Here is a 23,107-nt window from a genome sequence, read left to right as displayed (position 1 = left end):
GATCTGCAGGGCCACCATGCTCTCTCCTCCAGAAACATTGCCCAACACATCCCTGCATGGAGCGTGCCTGGCTCCAGTCTATCTCTCCAGGCACAGCATCCTAGCATTTATCTCCCAGCACCCACAGCCCACCTGCTGGCTCTCCCTCACTCACATCCCAGCGCTGGCTGTTCCTCAAAAGCATCATGTGTTTGGCACGAGGATGCTCCCCAGGACAGAGCAGCAGACATCCTCCGGACACCCTGAGCAGAAATGAAGAACCTGCCATGTGTCCAGTCCCCCTGCTTTTTTGCTCCATTCCCCCTGCAGCTGCCAGCATCTTATCCACCCAAGAAGGACATCTTCCCCTTGGATGAGACATTCGGAGGAAGGAGGCAGGAGGAACATCTGCAGTGAGGAGCTGGGACCGTGTCCTGCTTCCCCAGCCAGCAAGAGCTGAGCTACTGCCAGCAAGGGAAGAGGTTTCTGTGGGTACAAGATTGCTGGCAAAAGGCTGACACATCTGTGTGGTTGATTCATTAATGTGCTCACCCTTCCCTAAACCCATTCCCTTCTTCCCTCCCTCCCCACCACATCCGCCTCCTCCTCCTGCTTTTAGGCATTCCTTTCCCTTTGTCTCCCTGTCCTTAGAGCTGCTGCCTGCCTGGGCACCTTCAGCAGCAGCACCACAGAGCTCCTGATGCGTAGGTGCCTCTACACAGCTTCATCCTGCAGAGCCAAGCACCCACCTTGGGGAGGCTGCCAGGAGGATGTGTGAAACAGGAGAGCATCTGCTTCCCTGAGTTGTGTGGCTGAGGTTTATTCTCTATCATGGAAATACAAATAACAAGGAAAACGGTAAATTAAACACACAGACACACAACCATTAAGGAGCAGGTGATGAGAGAGATAACAAGGGAAGCCAGAGCTTGTCAGGCACTGATGGCGCTACTCCGGCTTTGGAGAGGGGCAGCCTCAATTTTGCAACTGATAAGAAGGGAAAAACATGGTTAGTGTGAATATTAGGGGGTATTTGAAGAAGACTGGGGGACTGCACAAAACTTACTACGGGATGTTTAAGGGAAGGACCAAAGAAGGAAGTGAAGGATCAGAGTGGAATAAGTATGGGAAGACGGCAAGGAGGGAGGCTGGAGGGATCAGACACGTCAGCAGGTGTTTGGGCAGGACATTCACCTGACTGGGCCATGACCCTGATCCCTGCAGTCTGGCCTGTCTTCTTGTTAAATCCCATTCTTAACTCCAGCCCCTGGAGAAGACTCAAGGTTTGAGCCAAGGCTGGTTGAGGCAGCCAGGGTAGAGGACACTCGACAGGATTTTCAAGGGACCCATGAGTGTGGGGTGCCTGTGGAGGCTGACAGTATGGAAGAGTACTGATGGAAAAAAGATCCATGAAAGCACCAAGCAGCAAAGATACTCTATCCCAAGACTGAGATGTGTAAAGACACTGGCTGAACAAAGTATCCATCCAAATGGTGATGTTTTTTCAAAGTTACATTGCAGGGACTTTTTGGGTGCCAGCCTGGAACTCTGCTGACAGTAGACATTCACCAGTCACCCTCCCAAATGCTGTTGGTGAGAGTGCTGGGCTTCAGACTTGAAGTAAATGCAGTCTCAATTGCAACAAGAAAGAAAATGTGTTTTATTAAGTAACTACAAGTTGCCAAGAGATGCTGAGCACAGGCTGGTACTGAGAAAGCAGATCCAATAAATAAAGATAAATCCAGTGGAACTGGCATACTAGGAGAGAACCTGCGAAGAGCATAAGGGAACTCCATTCCAGCTGCTTTCAGGCAGCCTTCACTTGTACAACCAACATGAGGAACAGCTGCACCAACAGCTGCTGAGTTAGAAAGTTGTCTTTAACAAGTTTGAAGCCAATCAATCATTTTCAACACCTTGAAACAAGGGAACCATGTTTGAAAACCAAAAGGTTGAGGTTCAACTGTCTTCAGAGCTGGAAAAACAACTGTCCACTCAGGTGCCTAAGTGAAAATTAAAACACTTAAATCATCTTTCTGCATGTGCTTTGAGCTGTTGTGACTGCAAAGCAACCAAATAACCATGGTATCACTGTGAGAAAATACTGTTGCACAATGGATTCAAGTAAAGGCTGAAATCAGAGCACACCAGCCTGGAACACACAAGGTTGCACTCTTGCCGTTTCACATGTAGATGTCAAACCCAAAGCCTGAAAAGCAGGTCTTGGAAGTTTGTTCTACCTCCTTTTGTGAACTTCAACAGGCACAGAAAGACTTTATTCCTGTCTTGTACAAAGCCATGAAGGGAATTAGAATTACCCCAAGTACATCAGTGCAAGCTCACAGCGAGCTTTGCCACCAGCCTCTCCTTGAGCTGCTGCAAACAGCTGTTGAGAGCATTACAGTATTCCCTGATAACAGCAATACCAACAGATAAGAAAATACCTTGGAAAATATTTTCACAGAATTACTTTTTACTAGGGCTCTTATCAGAAAAATAGCACATATTTTCATCCCAAGGCACTAACACTGAGAGATGAGATTTTATCTCCAGCTCTTTAAAGTTACTGAAGTTCAGTAAAAAAGTTTCTGTAATGATGTCTAGAAATTATTTCTTTTATATGAACTGTTGTGGCACCCCTAAAACAAAGCATATCTTTTCCAGATTGCTTACTCCCAGCACTTCTTCACAACTTGGTGACATTACATTAAGATGAAAGTAAGCTCACATTTCCTCACATGCTTAAAACTGGGTTAGGGGACATTTCAGTTACAGATGTGTCAGATAAGGGAAAATACTGACAGCACTTCTGCAGTGAAAGACACGTTCAGCAGAAGTGTAGCAGACAAAACTTTGTTGGTACTCAAGTGTCACCATCATGTTCAGCCAAAAGGGCTGAACACCAAAGCCAGGTCAAGAAGAACTTTGACAGGCTGAAGGAGTGGTTATGTTACCTTAATTTTAGCATGAACTGGAGTGAAATATGGGTATGAACTGGAAGCCAAAGGACAATCATAACTGAAACTGTCACTGCCAGTACAAAACCCGCTGTTCTGGCAATGAAGTGAGAGAACTCCCAAATTCAGCAGAGTCCTGATAAAGGCTATATGTGTCAACTGGCCTCCAGCACTGACTACAAGGCTTGTCTTTCCTTTTCATCCCATTAATCTTCCAAACATTACAGTGAGATTCAATCTTTTCACACACTGACAGTGCTGAAAAAATATAAATAATAAAATCTAGGTAGTTCACTCTCTCAAAGGGAGAAGAACCTGCCAACTCATATAAAATCAGCATTTCAGAAGTGGAACATGAATTCCCATGCTACTCATCTGAAATGAAATACCCACAGGCTGCAAGAAATGCAAACTCTTAGTCTTAAAATATAGACAGAAGCATCCAGCAGTATGGCAAAAAATATTGAGGAGTAATCAGGTAAAATGAGGGAATACTACAATAATTTCTTGCATTTGTTTCAATTTTTAAAAGTCTTTCTTAAAAAAGAAAAAAATCAAACCCTAAAATGTTCCCTGCAGTTTTAATTCCTGCTCTTGAATGTGCAACTGTGTCTTCTTTATAGACAGAGAAAATGGCTGTACCAAATGTTCTCCCTTCTTCTGCGTTTGCTGATAGCAATAATTTCTGTCAATAAGTGTGAGTTGGTTGTACAACACATCTATTTTTCATGAATTTTTTGAAAGGTTCTTTTCATGTCCACTAGAATATTTCTTTTTTAGGAGTCTATGAAGTTAACGAAGTGAGATCCACTAAATTAAAGTGACAAAATAGATGGGTTATCTCTGTAACTGTTCTGTTCCCACTATTTACTTGCAAAGTATGCAAAAAGTCCTGTCTTAAGAAGTAAATCCAGAGCACTCCAAATAAAAAAAGAAATCATAATGAAAGGCTGAAGACACATTTAGTGTTGCAATGCTTTATTTCTGTCATTGCAGTAACTCTCTATGTGCCATTAAAACCTTCTTGGAAGACAACAGTTTCACAGTTGCTTCTGAGCATCTTCCAGTCATTTCTTTAACAGAGCTTGTACAAATCAAAGCTGAAATTTTCCAAGCAGCCTCAGTAAGTGAGAAGATCATCATCAGCCGCTGTCAGTGAGACTTTTTGAATATTGCACCCATACTACTTATTTAGATTAGGAGCTGTAAGTCCTCTATTTCATACAGGCCTCTTGAGACGCCTCTGTCTTAGGCTCAAATGAAGGAAGAATATCCTTGAAACAAATGGTAAAATATACACTGCTGATCTATGCCTAAAGCTCAGTTTAGTTACCCCTTGGTTGACAATCTAGAGACAGGAGATATTAATAACATTTTTTTCTGTAACTACCATGAACATATCTACTGCTTTACATAGCAATAATCTGTCAATGGTCAGTTATGCTGAGTGTGACATTTGAAGTTAGATGAGATGAATTCTGCCCAGAAACTCCACATATCATCTGTGGAAGTTACCTAACCTTAAATATTATCTAGTGTGGATTTCATGTCCTCCCTGAAGGTTTATACTCCATGTGTAAGTCCACAATCCATCCCCCACCTCAAGAAGGCATATAAAGGCTACCAAGTCAATTAATACTTCCTCCTTGAGTAATTTATACTTACACCTGACTAAAATACTTTGGGGGTACCTTACCTACTGCTCAGAAAGGCTTTTTTGTTGTGACTCTTTCTATCACAACAACCAGTCTTTAAATCTACAGCTCTTTACTGGCCCTTGCCACTTGATTGTTCAGTGTCCTGCACTTCAGTTCTTTGCTTGTTATTCTTGCACTGCTCTTTAGTCAGTGTTCTGGCCTCCCTTTAGCCCCTGGAATCTCATAACCCTTACCTACACCAAGAGGCTGTGGCTGACGTTAGCCAGTGTCAACAAGATTATATTGTTTTGAATAAAGTTTGGTGCCTATACTTATAATGGATGTTACACACAGTTAACCCAAATATATGATGCCCATTTACCAGCTTTTTATCTTTATGTCAAAGCATTTGTAACCAGGAAAATAAGGAATAATAAGTCTTTTGGTTATAGGAGGAAAAAAAAAAGGGAAGTTCCTAAGTCTATAGCTCCAGGCTTCTCTCCATTTCCAGCACTCCCCCTTTCTATCTAAGCATGGCATTGATACTTAAGGTAACTCAGATTACACGATTCATTTACTTGCAGGTCTTAGCAGACAGATTTATAAAAACAAACAAACTAGAACAACAACAAAACTAATACACATAAACTTTCACTTTATGGACATCTTTGTCTTCGCATTCTCTTTGCTTGTTGTAATAGTAGAATGTATTGTCCCTTCTCTGAAGTTTCTTAACGAATCCAGTTTCTGGCCAACACTCTACCTACAAATAGAATAAAAAGGATATACACTCACCTGAACATGCTCACATTAAACCATGTTTGTGCATTATCTTACAAGGAATATAGGATATATTTCCATGGGAAAACCTCATTTGCATCTAAATAGTGCTTTTCTATTAATTTGCTGAACTTTTAAAACCAGGTTGTGAACAAGATGTCAGAAACCAGTTTTCAGGTTTACTATAAATAGTTATGTGACCCAAAATACTAGAAATGAATATCCAAGGATATTTGATGGACTAATTTAAAATTTGACTAGTAAAAGCTTTTAAAATACCTTGTTCAGGAATATAATAGTGATACTATTCAGTTATTGAGTAATCTGAGAGGCTGAAAGATTCCATTTCTGCAAGACTGACATATACTTAAAGGTTTCTTCCTGACCATGAAAAACATGCTTAACATGCTTTTCATTAGCAACTTCATGAAAATAAAGTGAGCTGCATGTGTCACAGCAGGATCAGTCCTGCATGAAACAAACCAGCACCCCCCTGGAGCTCTTCAGTGTTGCACAGTGTAAAACTTTAAAGGCTTGAGCACTTTGCAAGTTCAACAGCTTTATGGCTTTAGTAGCTCTTTGCAGCTTCAACACCTGTGAACTGCTTCTGATCAAACTGAACCTCATTTCTCCTCCAGACAGAGCTGACAACAGGATGTCACGCTAGAGCTTTCTCTAATTGGAGGGTCCCAGAAGCGGTTTCATCACTTACCTTATTGCTTCAAGGCATACAGCTGTGTTACTTGCATTGTCTGTCTAAACATAACAGCCCTTATCTTCATTCTACCTACATTATAATTGCATCATTAGCAGCAGCTGCATTATAGAAACCTAATATAGGGTAAACAAGACATTTCAGAATGTGCTTGAAAGAGAATCACTGCCAGGCCCTGGCAGGTTGGAACAGAACACACGCTCATTTTACAATGAGTCTGTGGTGTTCTTTAACGTTCATCAGGGTTTAATTGCCAATGGTTGTGCCCTGACATAAATCTTAAACGCACAGATCCTACCACACTAATTACAGGATTTCCTTCTGCAGTTACTGGAATTTACACCACAACCTTTACAGTGGTAACTGAGCCCACAACAAAATAATAAACTGTATCTTATGCACACCAACATTTTGTTGTGTTGTGAATAGTGTGAGAGGATTAACTGGATAAGGAGTTACTTTCTTAAGAACATTTTGCTATTTCTTCTGTGCAGAGGAATTTAAGATCTTTTAAAAATGGATTTTTCATATTGTATTTGCTGTTTTGGAAGATAAATTACAGACTTCTGATAAATATAGTGTGTTGTTTGCTGTATTAACCTCTTGGTTGCTATTTTGCAAAGTCCTAAATCTTACCACATCAACTTGTTTTACTTGTTTATATTCCACCTCATCTCTGTATCCAGCTTGCTGGAATCTGTATAAGTTCTCTACATCATCTGACCATATTTTGGCACGATGCATAGATTTTGGTTTGATGTCAGCTTTAGCCATGACTCCAGGAACTTCAGACTTTTTCCTGAAATTAGATTTTTAAAAATTAAATAGAGAAAACAGAAGTAGGTGATTTTGTTGAGGATATACAGAAATGGGTAAACTAAAATTTTAAAATAAGGAAATTACAGACCTCAAAGTCTGAGTTAAAAGGGAGTGAAAAGCAGTTGGAATTAAATTAAATACACTACTTGACCTCAAATAAAGCCAGCTTATCTATACCTCAGTATACATCCTGACTTAACCTACTAAAATCTAATGGGGGGAATTGATGCATCCAAAAAAAAAAGGCAATTTTTATATTTCACATCTTTGCAGTTGCTGTCCCTTTCTGTTTTTCATTTCTTCCTCCAGCAGTGACACCAAACTGAGAGCCACAGAATGAAGATCTGGGCTGTTCCTGAAGAACAGCAGACACTCAGGAAGGGAAAGGGGAAATGCATGGCCAGTCTCATGGCCACAGTGCAGATGAGAGACAAGAGATCTTGAGAGATAAACGGGGTAAAGAGACAAAGCACACAACCTACCAAAATTCACCCTCTTCTCCCCTTGCCCAATCAAAACCTGCACTGACTGCCATTGACTTCCTCCTCACACAAAACCCATTTGTTCAGTTTGCTGAGAAATAGTAAATAGATTAATCAGCTGCTAAACCTGAACAGAGCAGAACTTGGACAAGATGAAACTCAAACTGAAAAAAAACAACAACAACAACAACAAACCTAAAAAACAAACAACCTCCCCCCAAAACCAAAACCCCAAACAAACCAAAAACAAAAAACCAAACAAACAAACAAGTTGCAAACAATGTAACCTAACCAGGGAAGGATCTGAACTTTATTTAAAAGAAAAAAAAAAGAATTTGACTTCTACCTTATATCTAAATTTTACTGCATTTGCTTGAATGTGTCTTATTCTGCTACTAAAATGGAACTTTTATTGCATCTGCAAGCAAAACACACACAACACTGTCATGGCTAGCAGGTATGATCAGAGGTGAATCCTTTCTCAGTTTTGTAATGTCACCAAGCTTCAGCCTCCTAATTAGGAAGGCATCTTCAAGAAATGAGAGAAAGATTCTGGATTTTGCAGTGAGAGGAGGAACACAGCCTCCCTCCCTGTGGGTATCAAGCTGCCTCCAAACCCTGTGCACGGAGTGCAATTTCCCTACTTAGCAAGTTCCTATTTCAACTGAGAGCTTGAGAAGTTGAATGCTGAAATCTTATCAAATGCACAAATGCCACTGGTCTGTTAGAAAAGCAGAAATTAGAAAAAAAATCTTGCAACACAGCATACAAATCTTCAGGGAAATTACGTTAAGAATTATTGTTACCATAATATGGAACTAGCAGAATTCTGTATATCTGTCATCTGACTGTATGGGAGCCCTCAGCAAACAAAGAAAGGGCCTTTTCATCTCTTAGAGAATACACTTTAATAAAAATCAATAAAAACCTGCACAAGGGCTCTTTTCTGGCAACAGTAAACTATTTCTTGCAGTTCAGCGCTCCAAGCACTCTTTTGGCAGGCTCTGTATCATTTTGCAATTGAAAGCAAACATTTATTAAAATAAAAATGTAGTTTTTCCATCCAGTTATGAGGTGTCACATATGAATTAACAGGATAATCCTTATTCTAATATTCTAATACCCTAAATCTTCAGAGTAGTCTTGAGTTGTCCATCTCCACATAATTTTTTTTCCTCCTGTGCTGCAAAGGGCTCTTTTGTAGCCATCACAGAATTTTTTCAAGCCCTGCATATGCTCATCAGTGTTTGATGAGAACTGTTGTCAGTCAATATTGACTTTAGAAAGGCAGTATTAGCAATAACATTAGATCTTAAAAAATTATAAACTATGATGAATTTAAGGGTGTTGTGATAACTTACATGTTACTACTGTTTTGTACTTCTTGACAAGATGTGCTGGATTCACCTGATGAATGTGCTTCTTCATGACATCCAGATAGGTCTGGCGCTTCCTGAGTCACCATTAATTCAGGGTGCCTGTCCACAGGCTTTCCTGCTCAAAAAACAGATATAAAGGTCATATATTGAAAGTTCCAGCTTGGTGACTTCAAATAATGAAAGCCCCATCCTGATGTTTTTGAGCTGCTATTTAAAAATTTGTACCCTTTGTCTATTGCAGTGTGTCCAAGTTCCATCCACAGAGCTGTTTTCATTGTACCAGAGCAGGAGATAGCTGAACTCCAGCCAGGAATTCAGGGAAGAGACAGAAGACAACAGACAGATAAAGGCAAATGAAAGAATGCAAGAGAGTGGTAAGAAAATATTCAGCGTAATACCAGCAGTTTTCATCTAAGGGGAATTGTTGAGCAGTGAAGGGGACTTTGTTAAAGACGACAATGTTTGCCTACACTTCATTTAGGGTAAGTAGTGAGATTTTATACACCTCTGTTTTGGCTCTGGGAACACATTTTCTGATTTAATCATAACACAATTACTGTGGAATCCTGACTAGCCTGGGCTGGCATATGGTGGTTTCCTTAACAGTTACACAAGGGTTTGTGGGAGGAGAGTGTTGGCTCCTTAAGGGCATCTGCTCGAGGACTGTTCTTCAGTGCAGTAAGGGATTACGGGAAAGGGAGGAAGCCATAAAACAAGAACATAGGGGGACCCAAACCTGAGCAGTAAATGAGGGAGGTGGTGATGAGAACCAGACCTGGTCAGTCACATTAATTGGAGTGGAAGAATGTTTATTCTAGCAAGGTTATCTGATCAGAGCCCCTTGTCAATTGGGAAATTGGGGGAAAGGGGGAAAACAGAAACAAAATGTAAAGAAACAAGGACCTGACAAAACAAAGAAAGACCATGACAAGAAACAAACCTCGTCACTCCCACCAGTGGAGGGGCTATCAAGAAACTACAGGCATCAGGAGGACCAGCCTGGGCTTTGCCCTGATAGCACTGTGAACCAGGGGGACCCAGACTTGGAGAGGAGTGGGAATCCATGGAGCTGTACAGACCCATGAGGAATGCATGCCTGACTGAGCCCCACGCCTGATCATCACAGACTGTCCCACCCTATTGTATCTTCTTAAATCTTAACCATCTCACTTTGTATCCCACATATATGTGTGCTGAAGGACAAGGTGCCAGCTGCTGAAGAGACCTGTGTGTGAGTGAACACTGGTGCCAGCTCCTGGAGTCAGACTGGGGGTAAGGGCACCTCTGGCCTGTGATGTCAGCTGCTAGAGCAGGTGGGGGGCTTTAACTTCCATCCACTGGAGCAGGAACAGGATGTGTCCTGAAAAATGAGCTGCAGGAGCAGGACTGTCACGAGTGAGGGGCTCCTTGTCAGCATATGGAGCAGGGCTGTGGGTCACAGCTTGTGTGCCTGGTGCTGGATAGTGGGGAGAAGGGGTGTCTGTATCTTAACCAGCTTTGGTAATCCTAGGGCACACACCCATGTTTACCAGCAAATTTTAAGCTGAAGGATAGAGGCACCTTGGGTCCAGGACAGGGGGTCTTGCAGCACCCTCAGCTCAGGCAGGAGCCCCATGTCCCCATGCAGGAGAGGCCCTGGGAGCAGTGGGAGGAGATGGCTGTGCTTCCTACATCACTTACCACAAGTCAGCAAACACAGGGGGCCCAGAAAAGTCAGTAAGAGATCTCATAGAATCCTGGAATGGCTTGGGCTGGAAGGATCATCCTTAAGATCATCTCGTTCCAAACCCCCCAGCCATGGGCAGGGACATCTTCCACTGGACCAGGTTGCTCCAAGCTCCGTCCAACCTGGCCTTGAATCTTTCTGGGGACGGCGCTGCCACAGCTTCTCTGGGAAGCCTCTTCCAGCGCCTCACCGCCCTCTTTATAAAAAAATTTCTCGCTAATATCTAACCTAAGTTTCCACAGACTCTACAAGATAGCTCCCCGTACGCTCCCAGGTGCGCAGGCGGCGGTCTCGTCCCGACGTGACAGCCCTGCGACCGTAACCCCGCGCTGCTCCCACCCACACCCGCCCACCCAGCCTTTAAGAACGGCCCACCTCGCTTCTAGAGCCGCAAACCGGGGGGATTTCCTCCCAGGCGGGGCGGAGCGGCGGCCGAGGCGCGGTGGCGGCTGCCCCAGCCCCGCCGCGGGGCCGCTCAAGCGCGTCCGCCCCTCACGACGCCAACGGTCGCCAGGGCAACCGCCCGCCATGGCCGCTCTGAAAGGGCCGTGCCCGCCTCTGATAGGCCGGCGGGGGGCGGGCCCGCGTCGCGATTGGCTGCGGGTCAGGGTTGGGGGCGGGTCCACGCCGCGATTGGCTGCGGGCCGGGGGTGGAGGCGGAAGCGCGCGGCGCCGGCGGCGGCCATGAGCCGGTTCGGGGGCCGCACGCGGGAGTACCCGGCCCTGTCCATCGACCGCTTCGACCACCACAACCTGCGCGCCCGCGCCTTCTTCCTGTCCCACTGCCACAAGGGTGAGCCGCCCCGGGGGCTGGGAGCGGCCCCGGCTGCGTCACGCACCCCACTGACCGCCGCGCCTCTGTCTCTCTCTTTCCACAGATCACATGAAGGGGCTGCGGGCGCCCGCCCTGAAGCGCAGGCTGGAGGGCAGGTACGGCGGCGGCTGAGGGGGGACGGGACCCGAAGCGCTGAGGGGGAGGCGGCTGGGGCGCGGCAAAGCATGAGGAGCTGCTGTGGGTTAAAGCCACAGCAAGGACACCTCCCTCTAGACCGGGGTGCTCCAAGCCCCGTCCAACCTGGCCTTGAACGCTCCCAGGGATGGCGCAGCCACAGCTCCTCTGGGCAAGCTGTGCCAGTGCATAACCAACCTCACTGTGCGAAGTTTTTTTCCTTTCATCTAGCTAAGCTTTCGATTTAAAGTCATTCCTCTCTGCTCTTGTAAAATGTCCCTCTCCCTCATTCTTACAAGCCGCCTTTAAGTATTGAATAGTGGCAGCACTGAAGGCTCCTCAGGGCCTTCTCCTCTCCATGCTGAACAACCCCAGCTCTCTCAGCCTGTCTCCATAGGAGAGGCGATCCAGCCTTTGGACCATCTTTGTTCTTCCTCTAGACCTGCTCCAACAGGTCCCTGTCCTGCCTGTGCTGGGGACCCAGAGCTGGACGCAGCACTCCAGGTGGGGTCTCACAAGGGCAGAGCAGAGGAGGCAGAATCATCTCCCTCGACCTGTTGGAGATGCAGCCCAGGATACAGTTGACTTTCTGGGCTGTGAGTTGGCTGGCTCATGTCCATTTTTTCATCCACCAGTACCCTCAAAACCTTCTCCACAGGGCTGCTCTTGGTCCGTTCATACTCCATCCTCTATTAATCCTGGGTATTGCCCCAACTCAGGTGCACTTGGCCTTGTTGAACTTGATGAGATCTCTGCTGTTGCTCTCTGGAAGTACATGCCGATAGCCCTGTTTGTGCTTGTGCTGTGAAGGAGGCCAGCAAGTTATTCTGCTCTGGCCAGCACTTGGAGGCTTCTTTTAGGAATATTTAGTTCAGTCCTGGGCTCCCCTGGAGAAAAAAAACCACCCTGACAGGTGTTCTGGAGCAGGATCACCACACCATTCTGGGGCAGGAGTGTGTGATGTGTGAGGAGAGGCTGAGAACTGGATGCCTGCAGCCTTGGGAGTAGGACTGTTTAATTTATTAGAGTAAATGTCGCATCTCCTCAGATGCAAGCAGAGAACCTCTCTTTGCTCGTCAGGTCTCTGCACTGTGCACAAGATTAATAGGGAGCATTCTGTGTTCTGGTGAATGCTGACTGTCCCAAATGCCTGTTCCAGGGGTGGGGGTATTGAAACAGAAATGTGACCACTTCATTTGTGTCTACAAAAACCCATGCAGGCATGGGCACACAGAGGTAAGTTTGGGTTTGCTGTGCTGAAGAAAAGGCTGCAGGCTTCCTGCTCTGCAGGTCTCTTCACGTGAGAGAGGGTTCTGAGCACAGGTTTTGATGTGCTGGGTGCCAGGTGCTGATGTGTCGTTAGATTGTTCCTCGCCTCTACTTTAAAAAACACTCTTCTCTGTGTTTTTTGTCTCCTCACAGCTTGAAAGTTAAACTGTACTGCTCACCAGTAACTAAGGAATTGCTGTTGACTAACTGGAAATACAAGTTTTGGGAGAATCATATTGTGAGTTTGCGTTTATTTTTAAATTAACGCTTTCCAAGCAGTGATTCTCAGAAAGAGGAAGCTTCTGCTCCTCAGAAATGCCTAAACATTGGTGTTGATACAGTGTTTCAGAGCTTAAGTGTTGCCAGCGGTGTTCCTTTTCTGCTGCTTCCTGTGTGGGATTGCTTTAGTGCCATTTAATAATTTCTCCTTTCCTCTCACCCTCAACTTTACATGGCCTTCATCTTTACATTGATCATTTGTATCTCTGTATTCATTTCCTTACCTTGCTCGTGTCTTTTTGCTCCTGTCCTTAATTAATTTCTCTTTTGCTTCATTTAAAATCCGCTGGTGTGCTCTAGAACTGCGATGTCTTGGGCTTTGCAGCCATCCAAAAATGAGGCATATGATCCAGCCACAGAAAGAAGAGTTGTTACTGCAAGAAATCCAACGTGCTCTAACTTTTTTAGGCGTGCACACCTTGGTTGAGGTATCTCCATTTCATTTTTAGACAACTCCTAGGAAACTTCTTTTCCACTGGAAATGGAAATTCATGACTGTGGGAAAATGAGTTTAATTTTACAGGCTTAGCAATAACCACAGTGAGTGCTAGAGATATCTAGATAATGAATACCAGCCATAAACATGAAACACAATGTCCAGTAAATCCAATTAAACATTTTGTTACAGGTTGCATTGGAAGTTGAAACTCCAACTCAGATTTCTTTAGTAGATGAAACATCTGGTGAGGTAAGTTACACACACAAAAAAAGATTCATATATTAGTAATGGGCAGTAATGCTGTTTATATGAGCATGGGAAACACATCCTACCTGTAAAATCCCAAGAGGAGAAGTTATTTTTAAAATACATGTTACCCTGCTTTGTTCTTACTATCATAGCATTTTTTTGGTAATGCCTTTCTGGGGTATTTGTGATCTCCAACTTACCTATTGCTCTTGTGATTTTTTCACTTTGTATCTTCTGGCTTATTTTAATTAACAAGCTTTAAATGCAGAACGTTAAGGTCTAGCAGAGCATCTCCACACAAAGTGTATCCCACGGGTGTTGGACTGGATGAACTTTAAAGGTCCCTTCCAACCCAAACCATTCTGTGATTCTCTACTTGCTCACCAGAACTAGGGAAGTAGAACTGTCTTATATCCACCTTGCTTTATAAGCACCTTGCAATAATTGGTCCTCTCTTCTCATGTGACAGGATGCTCGTTGCTCTTTAGTGCTTGTTGTGATGTGAAGAGACTCTCGATTTAAATGCTAAATTCTGCAGGAGACTGTGGAGAGTAATGTGTTACTTTCATTGTGCTGATAAAACTACTGGTAGTACTTGCTATGCTGTGTAAATAATGCTAACCCACCTCTTTCAGAAAGAAGATGTAGTGGTGACACTTCTGCCAGCTGGTCACTGTCCAGGTTCAGTCATGTATGTGCTTTCAGTACCTTAAATATTTCTTCTGAGAGATTTGTCCTGTAGAGTTCTCATTAAGAGCTGTTTTGTTTTGGGTTTGATTTGCTTTTTTTTTTTTTTTCCAACTAGAAGAAGATAGTGACTTTAAAATTCTTACTTGGAGAAAATACTATTGTGGCAGGGCCCACCACCTTTGATAAAGGTTGGAAAACCACATTACTACCTGGGATCTGTCCATCTGGAAGTTGTTGCCTTGGTGGGGCAGGTTACTTTTCCCCTGAGTGCCTGAGTGATTTCAACTATACTTAAAAATTACATACAAAACTATGACTGAAAATAAATCCTCCATTTCTTAAGTATGACATTAAAAAGAAGGTGCCCAGCTCTAGATACAGCCGCCCAATAGATGCCTTTGGTTCCAACAGACAGCTGGGCCACCCTCATTGATTTTGTGAGGCTTTTGTCTTCAGCTCTAACTGGGCCAGGCACAGGTTACTTTCCAGACATACTGAGTCTGAGTTATTTCTGAAATTACTGTAGGACCAAGTTGAGCCCAGTATTTCCATTACAGCCTACATTAGTCGTGTCAACTGTCCTAAGCAAGGTAACAGATCACCACCTGACATTTAATGTTTTATATCGCTGAGTTTGACCCAGCTATTGCTGTTTGCAGGTTTCTGTTTGAAGGTGAGAATGGCACTGTGCTGTACACAGGGGATTTCAGGCTTGCAAAAGGAGAAGCAGCCAGAATGGAGCTTTTGCATTCAGGGACCAGGTGAGCTATTTGTGGGATTTAGAAAGAATAAAGGATCATATGGCATGGACAATTCAGGAATAATGTACTAATTTTTTCCTCATTTTTTATTCTGGATTAAATATAATTGCAATGCTGTTGCAAGTTACAAACCCCCTTTGATTTGTTCTTTGAAACAAAGGGGTAGAGTTGCTTCCTTTTGAAAAGAGGAAGTGGTGTGTCTTAGTACTGTGATGCAATATTCTCTGATATCACATTTCTCTCCTCCAGAGTAAAAGATATCCAGAGTGTGTATTTGGACACTACTTTTTGTGATCCCAAATTTTATCACATACCAAGCCGGGTAAGTCCAAATAAGCTGTGAGAGGAAAAGGTCCTTAAAACTGCTAATTTATTAACCATCCCTTTTTTAGGTAAGTCTTGCAAGGCAATGCCATTTTGCATTACCAAATTGCAACACATAGGAATTATCTTCAAAGATGATTCACAACATCTTCTACACTTTTCAGGAGGAATGTTTAAATGGGATCTTGGAATTAGTGCGAAGCTGGACCTCACTGTCCCGCTATCATGTTGTGTGGCTGAACTGCAAAGCTGCTTATGGATATGAATATTTATTCGTAAACCTCAGTGAGGAACTCGGAATCAAGGTAATGTTTCTATGATTGTTGCTTTGGATCAGATCCTCAGTAGTGATTGTGGCCAGTCACCGAGCTGGCAATGGCTGTTCAGAGGGCTGCTGTGTGTCACAGATGTGCCTGCTTTCAGTAACTGCCCTTAAGAAGCTGCAGTTGTGGTTAAAATGACTTAACTAGTTAAGTTCAGTCTGGAGCAGAATCACAGAATCACAAAATATGCCAAGTTGGAAGGGACCCACAAGGATCATTGAGTTCAGCCCTTAGCCCCGCTCAGGACCATCCCCAAAAGTCACACCATGTGCCTGAGAGTATCATCCAAATGCTTGTTGAACTCTGACTGTCAGGCTTGGTGCTTTGACCACTGCCCTGGGGAGCCTGTTCCAGTGCCCAACCACCTTCTGGGTGAAGAACATTTTTCTAATATCCAACCTAACCCTCTCCTGACACAGCTTCAGGCCATTTCATCCTGTCCTGTCACTGGTTACCACAGAGTAGACATCAGTACCTGCCCCTCCTCTTCCCCTCACAAGGAAGTTGTAGACTGCAATGGCATCTGTAGTTTCCAAAGACAAGTTAATTCCCAATTTTCAAGCTCAGTGTTTACCTCTCTCCTTTTTATCTTGTGAATAATAAAAGCCATGTACAACATTAATAGTTAGCAGGTATATTCTGACTTTCTGATGATATTCTTCCCTCCTCAGCATAAGAGATATTTTCTACTTGTTCTGGATGTCCAAGTTTTGGCTTACACGTCTCTGCTTGGACATTATTAGTGGGAGTAGTTTTTTAAATGCCTGCTGGCATTTAGGGAAAGCAGAAGCACATCTGTGCAGATGCTCCAGCTGCAGCCTGGCAAACACACTGAGCTAATGAACAGTAAACTCTGCCTTTCTCTAGGTGCACATGAACAAAGCTGATATGTTCAGGAACATGCCAGAAATCCTGTGCCATGTTACTACAGACAGACACACTCAGATCCATGCCTGTCGACATCCTTGGGTGTGTATCATTCTGCAGAGCCTCTGCTTACTTTGCTGGGATAGTGTGGCTATAGGGGCTATATTTTGGGCTTGTTGTGCTAACAAAGACTGGTGAAATGGTGGCTTAATGTAAAGAGGAGTGAGAACTTTAGTTAGTGGATTTAAGCTTTTTTAAAAAAAAAGAAAGGGAAAAATATATTAGCCTGTCATGGAAATAGTTTAATTATATTTGAAACCTGAAAATGGTGTTAAGTGAAGTAAAAAAGCAGCAGATTAGATCAGTCAGGTATTATCCATTTAAATGTATCTATCAAAAGCAGCTCAGATGATGCCTGCTGCAGCCATGCACTGTGTGGCCTTCCCTTTCCAGGATGTCTGTCAAGCTGGAGGCTCCAACTTGGAGGAGCTCAGGTAGAAGCAGAGATGGCTCTTTGGGGCATTGGTCTCTATGACTGATTTGCTCTGCCAGCAGCACTAAGGAAGCAGTGTGTGACAGAGTGCTTCAAAGGAGCTGGAAGTGAGAGGAGAACTTATTCTACCTAGATACCATGTTGCTTAATTCCTGGGGGGGGGGGGAAAGGGTTCCTATTGCACTTAATTTTATCTTGCATTGGGCAGGATGATGACTGCTTCCGAGGGAACAGACTGCCCTGTGGGCTGACTTGCCAAAATGGAACTCCCCTGCACATAATCAGCATCAAACCCTCCACTATGTGGTTTGGGGAAAGGAACAAGAAAACCAATGTAATAGTGAGGTGAGCATTTGGGTCACACAGAAACCTGTTGTTTCAGGAGCGTATCTTGCCTGACACTTGTATACCTAAATCTTAAAATGGACTTCAAGAGCAGGTTATGCTTGACTGTTGACTGAGGATGAAGGGCAGTTACTTAATTTTCATGCCTCCTCTGTTTTTTAGGACTGGGGAAAGAACGTACAGAGCTTGTTTCTCTTTCCACTCTTCATACAGTGAGGTTTGTATACTTCTAGTTCTGAACATAGAGTGATTAGGACAATGTAAAGGAGATTTGATTGTTCTGGAGTGAATGACATGACTTGACACACAAAAAAAATAAAATCTCATCAATAATGAGACATAAGAGGAAAAGAAGTCTGGATGCTGAAGACAGATAAACTTGTTTTAATATAGCTGCAGAGTAGCATGTTAAAGAAGGGCAGATTACAAGCCTATTTTTTGTTCTCTGTTCTCAGTGTATAGGTCATAAGTTTGTTGCCTACCTTCGTATTTTAGATTATTGGGTAACTATGCAATGCTTAAAGCAGGGTGTTTTGGTTTTCAATGCATTGTTTATCTACTGTGACTCAGTTTTAGGTAGGTTTGCCTTCTATTCCCTGCCCACACATGTAAACAGCATTTTCTCACATCCTATCTGCCACTGCTACTCCTCTTTCTGTGTTAGGGACTAAAAGGAAATTGGTCATGGCAGCATCCTCCCCAGAATCACACACTCATTTAATGTGACTCGATACAGTTCTAAAAACACTTCTCTCTCCTAAAAAACTGAAGCTGGATCAAAGCTAATAAGGAACCTGTAACAAAGCTTTGCCTCATACAAAATGGAGATTACTCAGAGCCCCAGGAAGACAGTCCTCTTTTTAAGATCCTTTTTAGGTTTTAATTTGCTCTGCCATGAGGAATTTTAAATGGAGGTACCAGCATAGGACATGCAACGTGGCAGCTTTGCTGGTGGATTATGGGGAGTAGTGTGTAACACTCCTTCCTCCACACCCAAAACTAGATGGCCTCTGCTGTCTGCACAGATAGGAGTGTAATCTGCAACCTGCAAGTGTTTCCAGTGCTCAGCACTGACAAAGCCTCAGTTGGAGTGCTGCAAACTGAACACACTTCAAGAAATTTACTTTCTGGAGAGCATCCAGAAAACAACAGAGTAAGACTTGGAAAAACAGATGTGTTTTGTCAAAATGGGCTTTTACAGGGGACTGAAGGGAGACTTTAGGAAAAGTCTCTGAGGAAGGGAATACCTGATCTGCACAAATGGGACTTGAATTCCAGTAAGCAAAATGCAGGTTTGAAAAGATTGACAGCAGTAAGGACAGGGAAGTGCTGGATCACATTCTAAATGTGTCCAGCCTTTTCTTTCAGAGATGGTGGTGGTCTGTGTAGAAGCTGATAATTGCAAGGAGGTGTTAGGTGAGGCTGAGTTCTCAGAATCCTTTCACATGTTTTCTTGTTCCAGAGCTATCCACTTGGATAGAGTTTAGCTCATGGGTCACATTAGTCTTTACATGAGACCAGTGGTAGTACTTTTGGGTATGCTTGCATCAGTACTGCCTTTAAATGAAATTCTTAGCTGTTGATGTAACTTACCAAATTGCTTCTTCTTCTCTGGAATTTAGATTAAGGATTTCCTGAGCTATATCTGTCCTGTGAATGTGTATCCCAATGTACTGCCACTGGGTGGGACAGAGGACAAACTAATGGAAATGTAAGTGACAAATGGCTGCTGGATGGAGGTGGTCCAAACTCTCTGTTCTTGAAAGAACAACTTCCCTCCTGAATCCTGGCCTCTCAGGGGGGACACTACCTTTTGCTTTACTGGTCTGATAATTCTTTTTTCTTTTTTTTCACTATATGCAGTCCCACAAATTTGAGCTTTCTGGAGCACACTTTTATGCTAAGTGTGAGAGTCTGTATTCCACACACTACTTCTATCTATGTGTGGAGGCTTTCCTGCTGGTAAACTCTGGAAGCTGAATACGCATTCATCTCACTGTGTTCTGTGACCTATTTCCATTTCATTGCAACTTCTCAGAAGTTTCTTTTTGAAGACCGTTTCTTTGAGGTCTTGAACTCCTCCCCTCTGCACAGCATCAGAGGCCAGTTCTCTTGTGCTGCTGCAGGTATTGGCAGCTTAGAAAGCACCCTCACAGAGCAGTGGTGTCACTCAGACTGAACAGAACCAGGACTCCTTTTTCTGTTCCTTTTTTCTTTTCCTTCTTTATTAAGAAAGGAGACTTTACACTGATCAGTTATTGAATAAAACTGTAGTTAGATTTTGAACCCTCTCATCTTGTCTCACTAAGTAAGGAACTACAAGATAGTTTCCAAATGATGTACGTGTTTTAAGGTAAATATATTGAAATGGCAGATCTCTACCTTTAAGCTGCTCAAGCTCACCAGTGAAGCAAAAGCTTTGCTCTAGGTGTTGCTGCCTTTGCTTTAACATTTTTGCTGCAGTGTCTGTGAAAGGCATGGAGCAGTGTACTTACATCAAGTTAAAAGTTTTACGTCTGCTGCTGAAAGTGTCTGCTGTGTTCTAAGCATTAACTGCTTTTCTCATTCCCCTCAGTTTAAAGCCATTATGCAGGTCATACAGGAGAAACACGGAACCCAGGTACAAGCCCTTAGGAACACTGAAGAGAGTCCACAAGAGAGAATCATCTGATACAGGTAAAGGTTCTGATGGTGCTACTGCACCTTAAGTGAAAGTCTGAGACTAAGCAGAGGTGCCAAAAGCCTCGGTGTTCACCACAGTCTGTCTTTGTGTTCAAAACAAGAGTTTGAAAGGAAAAACATAAATTAACTTTGGATTTTAAGAGCACTAATTGTGTGAAAACACACTTGTTTGCAGTCTTAAAATGTAGTTGTTGTTCAACAGTCCTTTCAGCTTTTGGATAGAGTTCCTTCCTGCAGTCCTGGACCAGCCGTAGGAAAGCTTGTTCTAACTGCCCCTCTGTGAGGCACTGAGCTGGACAAGGCATGGCAAACAAACACTGTCAATAATGTCCTACAAAGTCTCCAGCTGGTTTAAAGAACTTTTTCCTCAATTTATACTAAATGAATTTTTATTAAAACTTTGCTCTCAACAAGATTTTAGCAGAGATATGAACTTCTCTTAGTGACTTGCTTTTTCTGTTCGTTTCCTGACAGATGAAGATGATCTCTTTGATTCAGAATTAACTTCTGCAAGGCCTAAGATTCCAAAACAGCAGACAGGAGAGAGTAGGCCATCCAGCACAGGACAGTCTGAAAATGCTGAAGGAAATACTAAGGAGAGCACAGAAAGTTACAAAGCAACCACAACTTACACCTCCCTCCAGGTAGATTTTGTGGACTGTGAGGAATCAAATGATGATGATAATGATGATGAAGATGATGAAAATGATGAAGAAGAATCTGAAAAAAATACAGTTCAAGTTCTTTCCCATAAGCCAGATGCCACTTCCACAGCAAATTTCAGTGGAGTAACTAGTGACCAACAGGACTCTAATGCTGATGTCCCTCGCTGGGATGAATTCTTTATGTGTAATAAACTAGAGGAAAGCTCTGAAAATGAGGACAACATCCCCTCTTCGGCAGATGCTGGTGGGTCCCAGTCGCTCTTCAGTGACTCGGATGGAGTGAGTGACTCAACACACATCTCCTCCCAGAATTCTTCTCAGTCGACACACATATCAGAGCAGGGGAGCCAGGGCTGGGATAGCCAAATGGACACAGTGCTCATCACCTCCCAGGAGAGAAGCGCCCTGGACTTCGGCAGAGGTGGGAGCAGAGCAGTTGTTCCTGTGCTGCAGGAGACTGCCAGGGACAGTCAGCTGGAGAGCAGCAGGGGGAAGCCACCAGGGCAGAGCAGACCCTGTGTCTACGATGGTGCCTGTGACTTGAAAAGCAAAGGCTGTGAGAAAGCTGCAGAGACTGACACCGCTCGTGTTCAGGATGCACTGGTGGAGCTAAGTGACAGCTCCAGGACTCCTGACCTGGAGCTGAGGAGGGACTCCCAGAGCTCCTCTGACTTTGAAATTCCCTTGACTCCTGATGCTGAAGTGCCTCAGCCAGATAAACTGCGCCATTTATACAAGAAGCTTGCAGCAGGGGAAAACATACTCAGTGAGAAAAAAGTCTCCTGAGGACAGGTATGACTGATTACATCGTGGTGATACCCCAAATGTTTATTAATACCCAAATTCTTTTTCTCTTCAGTGCCAATTACTATCTGCAGCTATGCTGACTCATGCAAATTTTTTTTCCAGAAATATCTTACTGTCAGAACTAGGAATTTGTAGCCTGTGTAACTTTATTGTTCCTTCCATGAAATACTGAAAAGGAAGTATTCCTAGGAGGGACTGTAAAAGCCTTCTACCTCCTGAGGTTCGTTTCTCCAGGACCGTAAGTAGCCAGAAAATGGACCAGAAAAACTAAGCACTAAATGAAATTTAGTGTTGATCATGAGCTCCAAGAGTTTGCCCTTGTAATGTGATCTCAGGTTTTAATAAAATACCACAGTTAACCGTGAGGAGGAACACATAGGAATGATCATGTAAACAAGGCCTATTATCATTATTATCACTATTTAATTAGTATTCACTGCAGTTATTTTTAAAAACAACCGCAGAACAGATCAGAGAATTACTGAGAATGCGAGGGGGTTTTAATTTGTTGTCAAATCAAACTGTTTAATAAGTGTCTCTTTACACTGAGCAAGTGGTGCAATCTGACTTTTAACTCCTGAGTGAGGTACTACACACCACTGTCTGTGCTTTAACTCCCACTCATTGCATACAACTTGTCATCAGTTCCTCCATGTTTTGGTTTGTTCTGAATTGTTTTTCAGAAAAACTTAAAAATAAAATCTTGTGGTTCCCAAGCCACCAGCCTTGGCCTGCTCTGGCAGGTGACTCAGCAACAGAAGGTAACCTGTTATCCCAGACAGGTGGTTGCATTACTTGAGGCTTCTGTACTACAAAATTTCACTTCCTCTGCATTCTTTTTTAAATCAAGACAATACATTCCCTATGCATGTGTGCCATCATAACTCTCTCTGCCAAAATTCTTAGGTTGTACCATGGAAATGTAGTTCAGGTTTTAGTTAAACTGCAGTGCCTACAAAATATCTAAACCAAGGAAGTCATCTGAAAATCCCTGAGGTTTCCCATCCATGTGGTCTCAAGTCCCAAAGAATTAAACAGACCTTTAGCACAACATCTCTGCCCTCCAAGTATGCCTTGAGTCTTTGTGCCATGTTTAGTGATATGTGAATGTTAAACCAGCCTGCATTCTGACACTGGGAACAGGGGCAGGAGGGAACAAAGCATTGCTCTGAGGTGCATATGATTTTAAGGATATTCAAGATCCATGTATTTCTCCACTGATACCTCGCCCAGTGTTTGTGGGATTTGTTATTGTAATTTCCAAATGTGATTTATCAACTTCTGGGGTTTTTAGCAAGCCTGAATGGAACTGCTGTTATAACTACCTCTGTGAATAAAGCCAGATGGAGCAGAACAACTTCTGTGGGCTTCTTTCATATCTGTACTGTGCATGTAAGTTCAGGGTTGCCTTTATAGGGTGCTCAAATACAGAGGAACCCAGTCTGCTTCAGGCAAGTTGACAGTGTAAATTTATACCACTTCTCACCAGCT

The 23,107-nt window shown here is 43.3% G+C and overlaps 2 protein-coding genes across 6 annotated transcripts; one reads left to right on the top strand and one right to left on the bottom strand.

The window, feature by feature from the left end:
* Positions 1 to 3,910: 3,910 nt before the first annotated feature.
* MEIG1 (meiosis/spermiogenesis associated 1) lies at positions 3,911 to 10,991 on the bottom strand. 2 transcript variants are annotated; one of them, XM_050325074.1, is made up of 4 exons: positions 10,850 to 10,991; positions 8,731 to 8,863; positions 6,705 to 6,867; positions 3,911 to 5,336 (listed from the first exon to the last, which is right to left on the bottom strand). In XM_050325074.1, exons 2-4 carry the CDS (start codon positions 8,832 to 8,834, stop codon positions 5,208 to 5,210), a joined length of 396 nt encoding a protein of 131 aa, XP_050181031.1. In that variant the 5' UTR covers positions 8,835 to 8,863; positions 10,850 to 10,991; the 3' UTR covers positions 3,911 to 5,207. The 2 variants fall into 2 exon arrangements, with proteins under 2 accessions (XP_050181031.1, XP_050181030.1); XM_050325073.1 differs by lacking the exon at positions 10,850 to 10,991 and adding an exon at positions 8,974 to 10,784.
* Positions 10,992 to 11,130: 139 nt separating this feature from the next.
* On the top strand, positions 11,131 to 22,974 carry DCLRE1C (DNA cross-link repair 1C). Of its 4 annotated transcripts, XM_050324031.1 has the most exons (15): positions 11,131 to 11,267; positions 11,353 to 11,404; positions 12,846 to 12,930; positions 13,600 to 13,659; positions 14,295 to 14,350; positions 15,009 to 15,110; positions 15,360 to 15,432; positions 15,599 to 15,739; positions 16,625 to 16,726; positions 17,326 to 17,462; positions 17,625 to 17,679; positions 19,085 to 19,173; positions 20,038 to 20,138; positions 20,619 to 21,601; positions 21,719 to 22,974. In XM_050324031.1, the coding sequence occupies exons 1-14, from the start codon at positions 11,159 to 11,161 to the stop codon at positions 21,593 to 21,595; spliced, it is 2,139 nt and encodes a 712-aa protein (XP_050179988.1). In that variant the 5' UTR covers positions 11,131 to 11,158; the 3' UTR covers positions 21,596 to 21,601; positions 21,719 to 22,974. The 4 variants fall into 4 exon arrangements, with proteins under 4 accessions (XP_050179988.1, XP_050179987.1, XP_050179989.1 ...); XM_050324030.1 differs by having other exon boundaries at positions 20,619 to 22,974; XM_050324032.1 differs by having other exon boundaries at positions 11,257 to 11,267; positions 12,846 to 13,399; positions 20,619 to 22,974.
* The last annotated feature ends 133 nt before the right edge of the window (positions 22,975 to 23,107 follow it).

The sequence above is a fragment of the Myiozetetes cayanensis genome, unplaced genomic scaffold (assembly GCF_022539395.1).
Source record: "Myiozetetes cayanensis isolate MyiCay16 unplaced genomic scaffold, myiCay2020 scf3, whole genome shotgun sequence".
In the NCBI taxonomy this organism is placed as follows: Eukaryota; Metazoa; Chordata; class Aves; order Passeriformes; family Tyrannidae; genus Myiozetetes; species Myiozetetes cayanensis.
The sequence above is the reverse complement of the archived record's forward strand: the minus strand, read 5'-3'. Positions and strand labels throughout refer to the sequence as shown.